Source organism: Schistocerca americana, chromosome X (assembly GCF_021461395.2).
Source record: "Schistocerca americana isolate TAMUIC-IGC-003095 chromosome X, iqSchAmer2.1, whole genome shotgun sequence".
In the NCBI taxonomy this organism is placed as follows: Eukaryota; Metazoa; Arthropoda; class Insecta; order Orthoptera; family Acrididae; genus Schistocerca; species Schistocerca americana.
The window spans coordinates 429,412,753-429,426,336 of NC_060130.1; the positions used below are offsets into that span (position 1 = coordinate 429,412,753).

Sequence of the window (13,584 nt, forward strand, 5' to 3'; positions counted from 1 at the left end):
CAGATATCAAAGACTATGGCATCAGTGCTTCCATAGAGTCCAAAAGAAGTCTTCACTGACAGTTTCAAGTGGACTTGCACAGTTTGATGAAGGCCTCCTGCAGTAGTGGATGAAATGTGCATACATTTTACAACACGATGCAGTCTACAGCTCACAAAAATTTAAGAATCGCACAGAAGCTTTATAAACATCGCTAAAAGAACTCTGTACTGAATAGTGATCAGTTTGATGGCGAAGGAAGGTGTCTTGTTTTCATCTTCCATTTTCTTTTTTTATGAAACCATTCACCAGACATATTAAATGAAATTAGAATTTTGATTCACATAATTCCTTTATCTGTTGATTTTTCTCATGATTGACTCCTCACATGGCATAACAATCTTCCATTCACTTATATAAAAACAGCAGATGATGATCAAACCTGCTTTGCACATGCCTAAGTAAAATTTTATAACACCAGTTAAACCCAGTACACAGTTCACACTTGAGGAGCAAGATCTGGGAGATATATAAACACACACTGACTATGTGTTACTCCCACATTTGTACTCAAATCTTCTGGAATGTAGTACTTGAAAGCACTACACTTTTTGGGAAGTTACATCTATATTATGTCCAAAATGTAGAATCACTTTTGCACAGTTACTTCTGTATTAAGTCAACAAATGTAGAATCAACTGCACTTTTATCTGAAACAGAAAAAGAATCTGGTAAACACATGGAAAGATGAGAGATGTAAGTTTTAAATGACATTTGGCAGAACCAAACAGAATGTAGATTTTATTCTGTGTCAGTTTTTGCATAGACTAATTCAAACACCAAACTTCATCTTAATTAACAAATGATTGGACAAAAAATGGTTGAAACTGAAGATGTGGTCATTTGAAAATAAGTAAAAAAAGATGAAAAATGTTTTTAAAAATGAGATATTTCTGAAATTAATCATGGACTTAGTGATGAAAAATTTTGTCAACTTAGAAAATAAACTATCTGCAACCACCAACAGAAGAGAGCAGTTTCAGAGAAGCAATAGTGTGTGTGTGTGTGTGTGTGTGTGTGTGTGTGTGACTGCTACTGCTACTGACATAAGCTGTTTTGCAGGACTCAGGCTATTAAGTGGCCCAAAACCCTGGCCCATAATAATCAAATACCATGTGTGCTTCTCTAGAAGAGGAAATTTGCCAAGATAGGAACTACTGTCAGGGGATACCTTTACATTCAAAAGGCTAAAATTATTGAACTTTTCAATCTCTCAGAATAATATTGCAGACCGCAGGAGGACAGAAATCAATAATGAATATTTCTCAACTAAAAGATATTGTATCAAATCTTGTCAGACAAAAAGATTTACACCTTAGTTTTTTGTACACTATTTTTTTATGAGTTTACTCAATTGTTATACTACATTGTATTGCTAATTATTATTTAAGTTTTTATGTTTGTACATGTGTCAGTCTAGTTAGTACTGACCTATTATATTATCAAAAATTTACTCAATCTATACCTACTATCTTTATCTTACATTTTTCAATTTCCTCACTACTATTGTCTACTTCTTTAACAAATATAATTTGTGTTATCTGTTACAAGTTAATCAATGTTTTTCTTTGCTTTATCTCTTGTAGCAGCAACTTATTATACCAGTGACACTTATTTTTGAATCCTTTAATCAGTTACATTAAAGCCTTTTCCTCCGCCACTCCTCAATTACTGCTTAAGGCAGACATAAACACTTCAAGAAACACCTATAAACCCCACCTTGTTGAGAATTACACCTTTCCATTAAATGGCCCATTCCTTTGAGATACTTTCTACTAGCCAGCCCATCATTTACCAAAGGTGGCAGATGGTCATGGTATAGAGCCAGGATAATGGTAACTTTGGTCACCCCCGCAGAATATGTACTGCAGCAAATAAAGACTTTTGTCTCACTTCTAGTCAGCAACTAGAGGCGGCAGAGTTCAGCCGTCATGTGGCCACAGTGTGACGTGTGTGACTTACTTTTTGCTCATGTCAACATGCAATCGTTTGCAGCTCATTCTGATGAGTTTTAGAACTTGTTCCACCTGTTGAATTACCAAGTAATTCTTCTGTGGTTCAAACCAAAAATCTACTCGGATTCTGTCTGGCTCACAGGTTATACACTTCTAAGGGTTTGTATGCAGCATAACTCATCATGGGAGTAGTGTGGGTGTATATGTTTGATCTGATCTAATACGAAAAATACAAAGTATGTCAGATGCAAATGATGGAAGAGAAGCAGAGTTCCTATTTCTGGGGGAATGAATCTAATCGGAAATTTTTAATTACAGTAATCTACAACAAACTGCCCAATATCAGTACAATACAGGGTGATTCAAAAAGAATACCACAACTTTTAAAATGTGTATTTAATGAAAGAAACATAATATAACCTTCTGTTATACATCATTACAAAGAGTATTTAAAAAGGTTTTTTTTCACTCAAAAACAAGTTCAGAGATGTTCAATATGGCCCCCTCCAGACACTCGAGCAATATCAACCCGATACTCCAACTCGTTCCACACTCTCTGTAGCATATCAGGCGTAACAGTTTGGATAGCTGCTGTTATTTCTCGTTTCAAATCATCAATGGTGGCTGGGAGAGGTGGCCGAAACACCATATCCTTAACATACCCCCATAAGAAAAAATCGCAGGGGGTAAGATCAGGGCTTCTTGGAGGCCAGTGATGAAGTGCTCTGTCACGGGCTGCCTGGCGGCCGATCCATCGCCTCGGGTAGTTGACGTTCAGGTTTCATAACTAACCTTTTTCGTAGGACTCTCCATACAGTTGATTGTGGAATTTGCAGCTCTCTGCTAGCTCTGCGAGTCGATTTTCCTGGGCTGCGAACAAATGCTTGCTGGATGCGTGCTACATTTTCATCACTCGTTCTCGGCCGTCCAGAACTTTTCCATTTGCACAAGCACCCATTCTCTGTAAACTGTTTATACCAATGTTTAATACACCACCTATCAGGAGGTTTAACACCATACTTCGTTCGAAATGCACGCTGAACAACTGTCGTCGATTCACTTCTGCCGTACTCAATAACACAAAAAGCTTTCTGTTGAGCGGTCGCCATCTTAGCATCAACTGACGCTGACGTCTAGTCAACAGCGCCTCAAGCGAACAAATGTACAACTAAATGAAACTTTATAGCTCCCTTAATTCGCCGACAGATAGTGCTTAGCTCTGCCTTTTGTCGTTGCAGAGTTTTAAATTCCTAAAGTTGTGGTATTCTTTTTGAATCACCCTGTATTATCCTTCCCTCACGTCACAGTATGAGCATTTGATTATTATAGGATAGTCCTTCAGTTAAAAAATCTTTGTGTTCCATTATAATAATATCTCTGGATCCAACCCATCAACTGTCACACAACCACACTCTTATACATATAATATCATCAAATACCCCAGATAATGTAATTTGCACCAGACAGATTTCTGCTCCAGGCTTTTCTACACATGATGTACTCAACACACACCACCAGAGAAAAGTCTCACCTAATAACATTCAGAAAAATTAAAACTGGTTACCCATGACTCCCTACAACAGGACTATTCAGACATGTGATAGTAGGATACAAGCAGTGAGTCAATATTAGATGGAACTGGTCAGTGGCGCACTTTTATTTTTAGTTTATACCATGATACATACAATAAAGTCACCACCAAATCTAGTAACATTTTTTGCACAACATTAATTTCAGATTTTCATTTATGTTCTCAAAGATATTAAAGTGTAATTTGTTTATATACAAATGTAAAAAATATGTAATGAAGGGTTGTTTTGGGTGAAATACTGTAATACTAAAATTTGTCAAACATATTTTATAATTTGAAAACTAATAATGTTAATTATTGTTAGTTTTAATGTTTATTGCAATTACTTTCAGCATTAATTTTCTGAATTATGACAGCAAACTCAAAACTCTAAATTATACTCAGAGAAAACTTTTTATACTGTCAAATGACATTTTTGTATAGCAAGCTATATCTCTGATCACTTCCTTTTTTTGTGCATTGCAGTAGTTGTGAGGAGAGGGTATTGTGAGCTGCTGTTGTGTTAGGGTGGACATATTTGCTGGGAAGTTTTTTATCTCAAGTTTATGTATACTGCGAACTGTTCTTCAAAAGACCTTATTAAAATGGTAAAAAATCTTGCAATGTTTCATTTTTAATATTAACGCACATCAGAAAACATGATCCTGTATGTCTCCTCTTAAAGCAGGAAATACACCTCAAGACATACTGAATCAACCAGATATATTGAGAAAACAACTAGATTTATTGAGAAAACTGTGATCAAGAGAAAAAGGTAAGTAGCAGACAATTTTCACAAGTATTAAGAATCATTGTACTATCACACAATGACTAGGCACAACTCTTTCATTTTCTCGTGGTATTGAGAATAACTTGAACAAATCGTACCACTATTTCCAGTGGTGTTTGCTGAACATTAGTAAATCTCAGTATTTTTATGCAGTTGTGAAAGAGTAGGTCAAATACTCCACGGCTGACTATGGAACTATTTCAGATAATGAATTAAAGATACTCTTCATATAGAATATTCAAGCAAAATCAATACCTGAACCATACAAAGTATACAGCAAGCTGCAGAAGAAATTGAAGCAAAACATATGCAATGCTAAATTACGCTTTCCCACTCTGCTATAAGCAGCAAGTTGAATCCTGGAGTGCTGAGGAAACAACTGCACGGTTTCAATATGGGAAAGGCAAAATATGCAGCTGTTTTCAAGCTTCTGCAAATGAATTAAATTACTTAGTCCCAAAAGTAGTCCACTCTCAACTTGCAATAAATTATCAGCCACAAGATAGCACTTTCTATACAGAAGTGTTTTTCTTAAAACATGTTTGTACAAACAAAGTATAGAAAGCAAATGTCAAAAGTTCTTCTGAGGCATTATGTGATGATAGAGTGAGAGTAAGTATATTGCCAGTACCATTATTTCAGTTCTCACAGACAATGTAAATATGTCTCTTGACAGCAATACATATTTTCCTGATTGGAACTAAAGCTTAATTCAGCCAATTCCAAAGAATGAGCACCCAAAATCACCAGGCAACTATAGGTCAATCAGCATATTACCTGTGGTATCTACAGCCTTGTAGTGCATTGTTCATAAATGACTGAAGGATTAACTTTAAACTTATGACATCCATGACAACATCATCAGGCTTTTGAAGAAATCATTGCACAGCAATTTCATTAATCATAGTGACTGACAAGAAACATGCCACGGACAGAGGTGAAGTATCGATTCTGACACTGCTCTATTTCAGAAAACCGTTTGATACTGTTCATTTGGACATATTACTTATGGAAATGGAAAAAAATCTGAATTCAAACAGTCCAACACTGTGCTTCAGCAGCTACCTCAGAAACTGATGTCCACAAGTTATCTTTGGGTCATAGAAGTTATCACAATGAGAAGTGCTTCCTAGAATCTCCAAGTCCAGTGTTCGAACATTGTTTTTCTCCCTATATATCAATTATATTTTATACATGACTCATTCTTATATGCTGATGACACACAGTTGTATCTAAGTGCCCACCATAAGGACATTGCTACTGCCATATCAGATATGAATGTTGACCTTTCCTCAGTATCACAAAGGGCACAGAATCTTGGTCTTAAATCCTCATATCACACTGAAAGTTGATCACTGGACATTTTTGTGAAACAGTTCCTCCAATTAATTTTAATGGTATACAATTATTTTATCAAAGAGAAACTAGAGATATTGGTAAAATCTTGGGTGAGCATTTAAATTGGCCAGAATAGACTGTTGCAGCATACAGGAAATCATTCTCTCCCCTACATGCAATACAAAATTTGGAAACACATTTTTCCCTCAAATTAAACAAAAGTTTGTATACACTTTAGTCATACCAGATCTCTACTGCTGTGCGCAGTTCAACATTGCACAAACAGTAAAAACTCCAGATGACCTGAGCTAGCTATTAATGCTTATGTAAGATGTGTGTGTAACATTTGGTTATTTAACTATGTTAGTCCTTTGTATGCTCAATTAGGCTGGATGTGACCAGATAGGAAATGTGATTTTCACAATCAGCTTACTTCATCAGTTTCTTAGTCATCAAGTCGCCAGTACCTCTCCCCACATATCAAATATCTATCATCATTCCATAACTGCAATAACATATCAAATACATCCAGCATCTTGGCTGTACCTTAGCATAACACCAAATCATTCTTCATCTCCTTCTCCATTTCAGCCATGTGACTGTGGGACAAACTATCTGGTAAACTGTGTTTTATCCAAAACCACTCCACATTTAAGAGTAAATTAAAGCTTTCTCTGTTATCATTTGTGTAGTTTCCTTCTCAGCACACGCCAGCTGTTTTCCTTTTGTCCAGCAGGAAATCATTATCTCTGCCACACTAAACTATCCATGGTCCGCTTGTCTCTTTCTATTTCGTTTTCTTCTTTCCACCTCATCTAATAATCTTATTCTAGTATTATATTCAACTCTCTTCCCCTGACCATGTAACAAAGCAGGTGGATCCTTTCCTGCTGTTATGTTTTTCTTGCCCCCAAAATTAATATCAATTTTTTCCAAATTTTGTGATATCTCCAACATGCTCACTTACACGGCTTGTAGACAGTACCAAAATTCCCAAATATTGACCCAGGGCTTATCCAATGTAACTTTATTATCTATTACATTCTTTTGGTAATCAAGAGTTAATCAGCACACTAGTTTGCCTGAAAACTGTGCTAATTACAAAACATCAATAATTTCAGATTTTGTTGTTACTGTTCATTTGTAAACATATACCGGATTATTAACTTCCCGATATAGCAGATGAAAACGGCATGTAAATAACTATCGCATTATACACCTAGTGATGAAAATACATTAGCAAGATTTGCACTCATTTAATTCCAGAGCAATTAACATCTTTAGTTCAGACATTGTTACTTAAAGATAATCCCATATTTAGACAAACTAGATAGCTTAATTCAATATAAATTATTGTTATATATAAAAGTTCTCATTCAAATGAATCTTTTTTTTTTATTTTATTTTTTTTATTTATTTATGAAAATACAACAAACAACAACAGCTAAATTCAAGTTCAGTTATTATAAACTTAAAAAAGGGGCGGGGTGGAAGCCATTTAAAGTCTGTCTGCAGTGAATTTGGATGGAGCAACACCTATGTCCGAAAATACGGGATGATGTACTGCAGATGATGCAGTACAAATTATGAGTCATGAAATGTATTGTGTTTTATCTAAATTTCATGTCCAGGAGTTCAAGCCATGATTCAGTGATAGTTTTAAATTATTAATTGGACTGTGGACATGTAATTAGTATCATGGACTGTATCAAACTTTAATAATGGTTATCACCTACTGTGACAATAGTGTCAGACTGAACTATTGTTTCCAACAGTTACTTGCTGTGCAAATCATCTTCATACTGACATGACTTTCAGTCTTCAAGGACAGTGATTTAAGAGTGTAATTCTGAGACTGTGTATTTATATATGTTTGCCATATATGAACCTTTGTGTCACTTCGGTGTTATAATACTGCTCTCAAGCAATCACATTATAGTCATCAACTGAGTGTAGTATGTGGCTAACTGATTATCTATGTGTAGTTTAAGTAAATGAGGCTGGATCTGGCCCTAAACATTAGCTCATTCAGTACTCAAAGTGCAATTAAAGTGTCTGAACTGTAATCTCAGTTTGGATCATATAATTTAAAATGGCCTACTTTCAAACTTTTCAGTCAGATTTGACAGAGCCGCAACTACCAAAGACATATTTGAACAGGTAACAGTTATGCTACAACCAGTCAACTTCTTGTCCAAATCAGATTAATTTGTTGCCCAAGACAGCAATGTGAGTTTGCTATCATGCTCAGCAAACTACTGCAGCATGATTCTGGCCTTGTGACATGGATAGTTTGTGATATAATTCTTTTGAATTCGCCATTCTCCTCATAAACATGAGATCAGTTGTGACCATTTGATCTGTTCCAAAGTGACGGCTTCAGATGAAAACTCCTGTGTAAACTATAACCAAAATGCAATGTAAGAAAAATTGGTTCTGGTGTAACATAAACACTTTTGGCCACTACATAAAATTGCCTGAAGTTTTCCATCGATCACCGTATTGACCTTTTTAGTTGTAATTACTTTATCAGCTTTCTTATTGGGATTAAAGTGTTCATATTTTGTTTCTCTTTTACAAATTATACACCAATTTACTATCATATATTGGAACTCACCACAATTTCTTATTCACAGTGCCATAATAGTTTTTGTGGAGGATAACTTCCATGACCCAAACCCCCAAAGCCTGATTTGAGTGCACTGCTCATCTTAGTTTTAATGTTTTAACTACTATAAGTTAATAAAAACATCATTGAAGCTACACTGACGACTCTCATAGTACATTGCCTAGACACAATCCAATTTTAGTTTGGTAATCCTGTGATCACACAGAATTCTTTGATATACATCACAATAATATTCCATTTGATTTTTATTTTGTTATTTTGCTAGAGTTTTCCTTTTTTAGTCAGTTTTTGGCCCTTCCACCCCTCTCAACTAGTTGAATAAACATGCCATAAACATGATTTTCATGTGAACAAAATTGGTAATTGTGAGGGATTTCCAATATCATTTGGATGCACGAAATTATTTGTGTAATTCACCATCACCATACCTTAAATTAAATGAAACTGAATTTGATTCATACAGCACTTTGTAACCCTGACCTTAGGCTTGTTCGATGCCATGAGGATGACATCATAAGCCACCAGAATAAAAGCAGCAGTCTCATCTGTGTGGGCAGTTGTGGGGAGAGTCTTGACATGATTTTGATGGGTGTAGCAAGCAGACCATATATGTGCATGTTTTCCAAATGGAAATGTATTGTTTTTGACTAATTCTGGAAATACCAAAGAAGCAAAATATTTCAGTGTATCATACTTGTGTTGTTGTTGTTGTTGTTGTACTCATTATGCATTGTTTTTGATTGTTACCTATAAAACCAAATTCACCTCAACAATAAAATGTATCCACTGACTGCAACCCTGGATAACCAACATTCACAAGATAAGTATATCTCCTGGTGGGGGGTTCACATTTTATAAACAATAGTTAGATCCCAAGTTATCCTGCTGGAAGATGTCATTACCATTTGCTAATACATCAGGCATGAAGGGATGTAGTTAGAATGCAGTAATGTTTACGTAGTCCACAGCTGTCATGGTGCCTTTGACTTCTACGACACGTCCAGTCAAAGCCCAGGTGAATGTTCCCCATAGCATTGAGCAGTCATTCACCTGGATGATGGCAATCCAAAGACAACCATGACCTGACGTAACAAGATATGCAATTCATCCAATCAGGTGACAGGTTTCCAGTGTGCTACGGTCCAATCTCGATGATCGCATGTCAGCTGCAATCAAAACTGATGAACATGGGAAGACAAAGGACCATCTGCTGTGTGGCCTCCTGTTAAAATCAATGTGCACTGAATGGTGTGCTCTGAAACACTTGGGCCTGCACTAGTGTTGCATTCTGTCCTCATATCTGCCACAGAACGCTGCCTATACTGCATTACAGAACAGGCAAGCCTCTGACCTCCACATTTTGTGATGAGACATGGACAATAGACATCCAACACCTCACCTCCTTGTAGTCTCCCCATCATTGCTAGATGGATTCCCCATTTGTCTCTGCTGTATTCGTATATTTTCCTTAGTGAGTCATATGTCGGCACTGCCACTAGATGGCATTCAGTTTTAAACTTTGCTTTGGTCATAATGTGTCATCTCATCAGTGCATATTGCTCATGTACTATACAAATTGTGACTCACTGAAAATGTCTCATTAGACACAAGAGAAGGCCTTAAGCTTGTCAGGTGAAATAAATGCATAAAATAACAAATTTCTCAATGAAATTTACATTTATTGTGTTGAAGGAGTTCATGCATGGTACTCTAAAATGTCATAACATGCCCTTACAGCCAATACAGCTACTCTCATTGTTCTACACTTTCTTTAGCATGTAATATTTCAGACAAAGAAAAATGTACAAAGATTTGAAACATGCTACTTTCTGAAATAGTTCTATTCAACAGTTGTTTTTTTTTTTTCAAATGGATAAATGTGTATACATATAAACAATAAAACAATGGGAAGATACCATACTTTCAGTGTACAAAATACTTGTTAATGTCTCTCACACTTGCTGCAATCACAGATTACTCTTAGCCTCAAGATTAAACTAATTTCTGCACTCTTTCTTTCCTCCCTCTTTTATAATTTCTGTCTTACATTTCCCTCTCCTCTTCTGTTAAAATAAAGAGATACATTTATTACTGACTTGGGGGAGTTGTGTAGGTTTGACTTGGGAGTTTGTTCACCTAACATTGAGGTGCATGTGTTGTGTGAAGGATTAAAACTATTATGATACAAGGTCAAACTCAAAGAGACTAATGACTGTACTGAATAGTCATACTTTTAGATTTAACTGTGAATGATTTCTAAGGAAAAAATTGCTTTAAGACATGTAAAATACTGTTCATCATATTCTAAACATCCTTACTCAGAAGGAAGGAGAGATCATGATTTAGTGAGTCTTTTTGTGTATATTTGTGTGTTAACTAAATCAGAGACCATTACTTTCATTTATAAAATAATGGAACATCCTTGGTGAAATATGAATAATAGGAGTGCCAGTAACAATGCATCATATAAATCAGGCATGAATAGACTATAGGCACATCAAAGGGACTAAAAACACTATTAAACTTTTGTACAATGTCCTAAGTTACAATATTTGCTTTTAGTCAGATGAGTTGGTTTCCACTGTAGGAATTTGGAGGAGGAGAGTAGTTTTTAATGGAGGTTCGAAGTTGGCTTTTGGTTGGTTTCTTGTTGGAGGGGTTGGTGGTTCAATGCTGGCTTATGGTCAGTTTTGGTTAAGAGGGTTGACAGGCCTTTGCCTGATAGATATCAGCATTTTCAGTCTCATCTATTTGCCTATCAGCTACTCAACACCTCATCTACATGGTGAATAATTTTCCTTATATAGTATAAACAGATGTGCACTCCAGCCATGGTAGTAAACATTTGGGTGCCTGAGTGGTTGTATGTGTGAATATGTGTACTTTTAGTTAGAAGACGAGCCAGAGCTCAAAAGCTAGAGGATAATGTTTTCTGTTAATGCCTAATTTTCTAAAAATAAATTTGTGATGAAAACTATGTTCTTCACACTTACTTCTGCAGATCACAGCTTAATGCTGTTGAAGTGGCACAATATCTCAAAATAACTATGGCTCCTCATTACTTTGATTATGTCGTTCATTCATATTTCATAAGTTGTTGGTTTTAGCAACCTTCAGGAATATGGAATTTATTAAGAAACACATTAGTATTAATTATTATCAGCTGCTTCTTAGTTGTACAATAACTAAAATCAGTAATTTTGGGCTGCTTATCTGATACTAATCTGGTGCATTGGTTTCAGTAATTTCTTCTCAAAAGGACTAGAGCAGATCATCTTACTAAAAGCATAGAAAATAATCCATAGTGATAATAAAATGGATTAGAGATAACCAGTAAGTTGATAGTTGTCTTGTCATTTGTACAAATGAAATAGTTCAAAATGGCACTTACCATAGTGTAATTGGATACCTGATGGTAAGACATAAGGTGTTAGTAAATGTTTATGCCATCACAATATCAAGGGAAGAAATACAGGCTAGCCCATCTCTGAAGTTATACTGGCTTTAGACCTTTCATGAACCACTGTTTTGTGTGTCTGAGGGGTGAAACTACAACTGCCAGGGTTAACTGTCATCATTAGCAATGTATGAATGATGGAAGTCACATTCAGCTAATATGAACCGTAACAGCTAGATAGATGGACCACAATATGAAAGATCACTCAGTGATTAAGAGCTTGATAACTGCAACATGTGACTTGTCATACTATTCCCACAGAATAGAATAAAAATTAAGAAGGTGAAATCCAGAATAGAATAAGAACTAAGAAGGCAAAATTCAGAACTATCACATAGCCTGCTTCTTTTAATATGATCAAGTGGACCCTCTAGCTTAATGTTGCTGCTCTACAGACAGATCATTATTAACAGTGTCACATGCTCTCACTCTATGAGACACTCCAGAGAGTTTTCAGTTGTAAACTCACATCTTTAGTGCACATTCTGGTGATCAGAAACTGTATGTCATCACATTTCTTCCTGGCGACAGGTAAATACTGATGATGGAAATTTTCTAACCAACAGGATTCAAACCTTCTATTTCCAGGCTGAACACCACACCAGTGTGTGACAGCAAGTGGAATGACACACACATAAAAGAATATATATGCTGAATGAAATTTATAATGAACCAAATGCCAACATAAAATTTAATCTGTTCCATATCATTATTTGAAAATAGCTTTTGGCATAAGCTTATCAGAAAGGACACTAAACAGCCACGTAAAAACCCATGGAAAAGGGAATTGTGTACATTGACAAGAATGAGTAGAAATCCTGCAGTAGTTGCACACTACAAAATTGCTCAAAATTACTAAGAGCAGATATTTAAAAATCAAGGAACATGCACATAATGTCAGAAATCAGTAATTCCAGCAGAAGATTTAAGGCTACATGGAATGTGGTGAAACAAGAGACAGGACAACCAGCCACAGAACAGGATAATAACTCCCTGTTCTGCACTCACAGGTAGCACAGTGTGCCTAGTACACATCCACCGCGGTGCTCGGGGGCCACATCACAGTTGTGACACCTTAGGATGGGCTTCTGAGAGCCTGAAACCAGCCATGAAAATAAAATAAATTTACAACTGAAGTGGTATTTTCAACATTTAGGATAATAAGTGAATGGAAGGGCTGTAGACGATGAGTCTCAGATATGAGTATATATAATAATTTCTTAAATATATATAATCTTTTCTTAATTACATTAGAAAGTATAAGGAGAAACAGTTTAAGAGAAAGTAAACACAGCAATATGCTGAAAAAGATACTCTCATAAAATTCAGTCATATGAATGTATCACCAACTCCTCACTTTGAAATTAAGAAAATCATAAACTCTGTCAAACATAGAAGCTCATCTGGTTTTTATGGTGCTTCCAGTAGATTACTAAATATCTGTTACTGTATAATAAACCCTGTCATTTTTGAAATATGTTATGCATCAGTTACTTAAGGCATTTTTCCAGAGAGATTGAAATATGCCATTGTGAAACCCATCTGTGAGAATGGTGATAGTCAATAACTATCAACCTGCTTCATTACTGACATCATTTTCCAAAATTGTTGAGATGGTGATGTATTCTAGAATACTGTCCCAATTGAGGAACAACAAATGAAAGTTTGGATTCCAGAAGAGTGCCCTGCTGAGAATGCCATTTGTATATTCACTCACCAAATTCTAAAGTCTTAAATAATAAAATAACTCCGGTTGGTATTTTCTGTGACCTACCTAAATCATTTGACTTTGTGAATCACAGCATT

At 35.7% G+C, this 13,584-nt stretch overlaps 1 protein-coding gene across 1 annotated transcript in view; it reads right to left on the minus strand.

Moving 5' to 3' along the window:
• Nucleotides 1–391: 391 nt before the first annotated feature.
• Nucleotides 392–13,584, minus strand: part of LOC124554700 (patched domain-containing protein 3-like) — a 633,296-nt gene continuing 620,103 nt past the window's right edge. Inside the window, exon 18 of the mRNA XM_047128324.1 lies at nt 392–689. Coding sequence (XP_046984280.1) covers nt 643–689 — 47 coding nt within the window. The 3' untranslated portion in view covers nt 392–642. The remainder of the gene's footprint in view (nt 690–13,584) is intronic.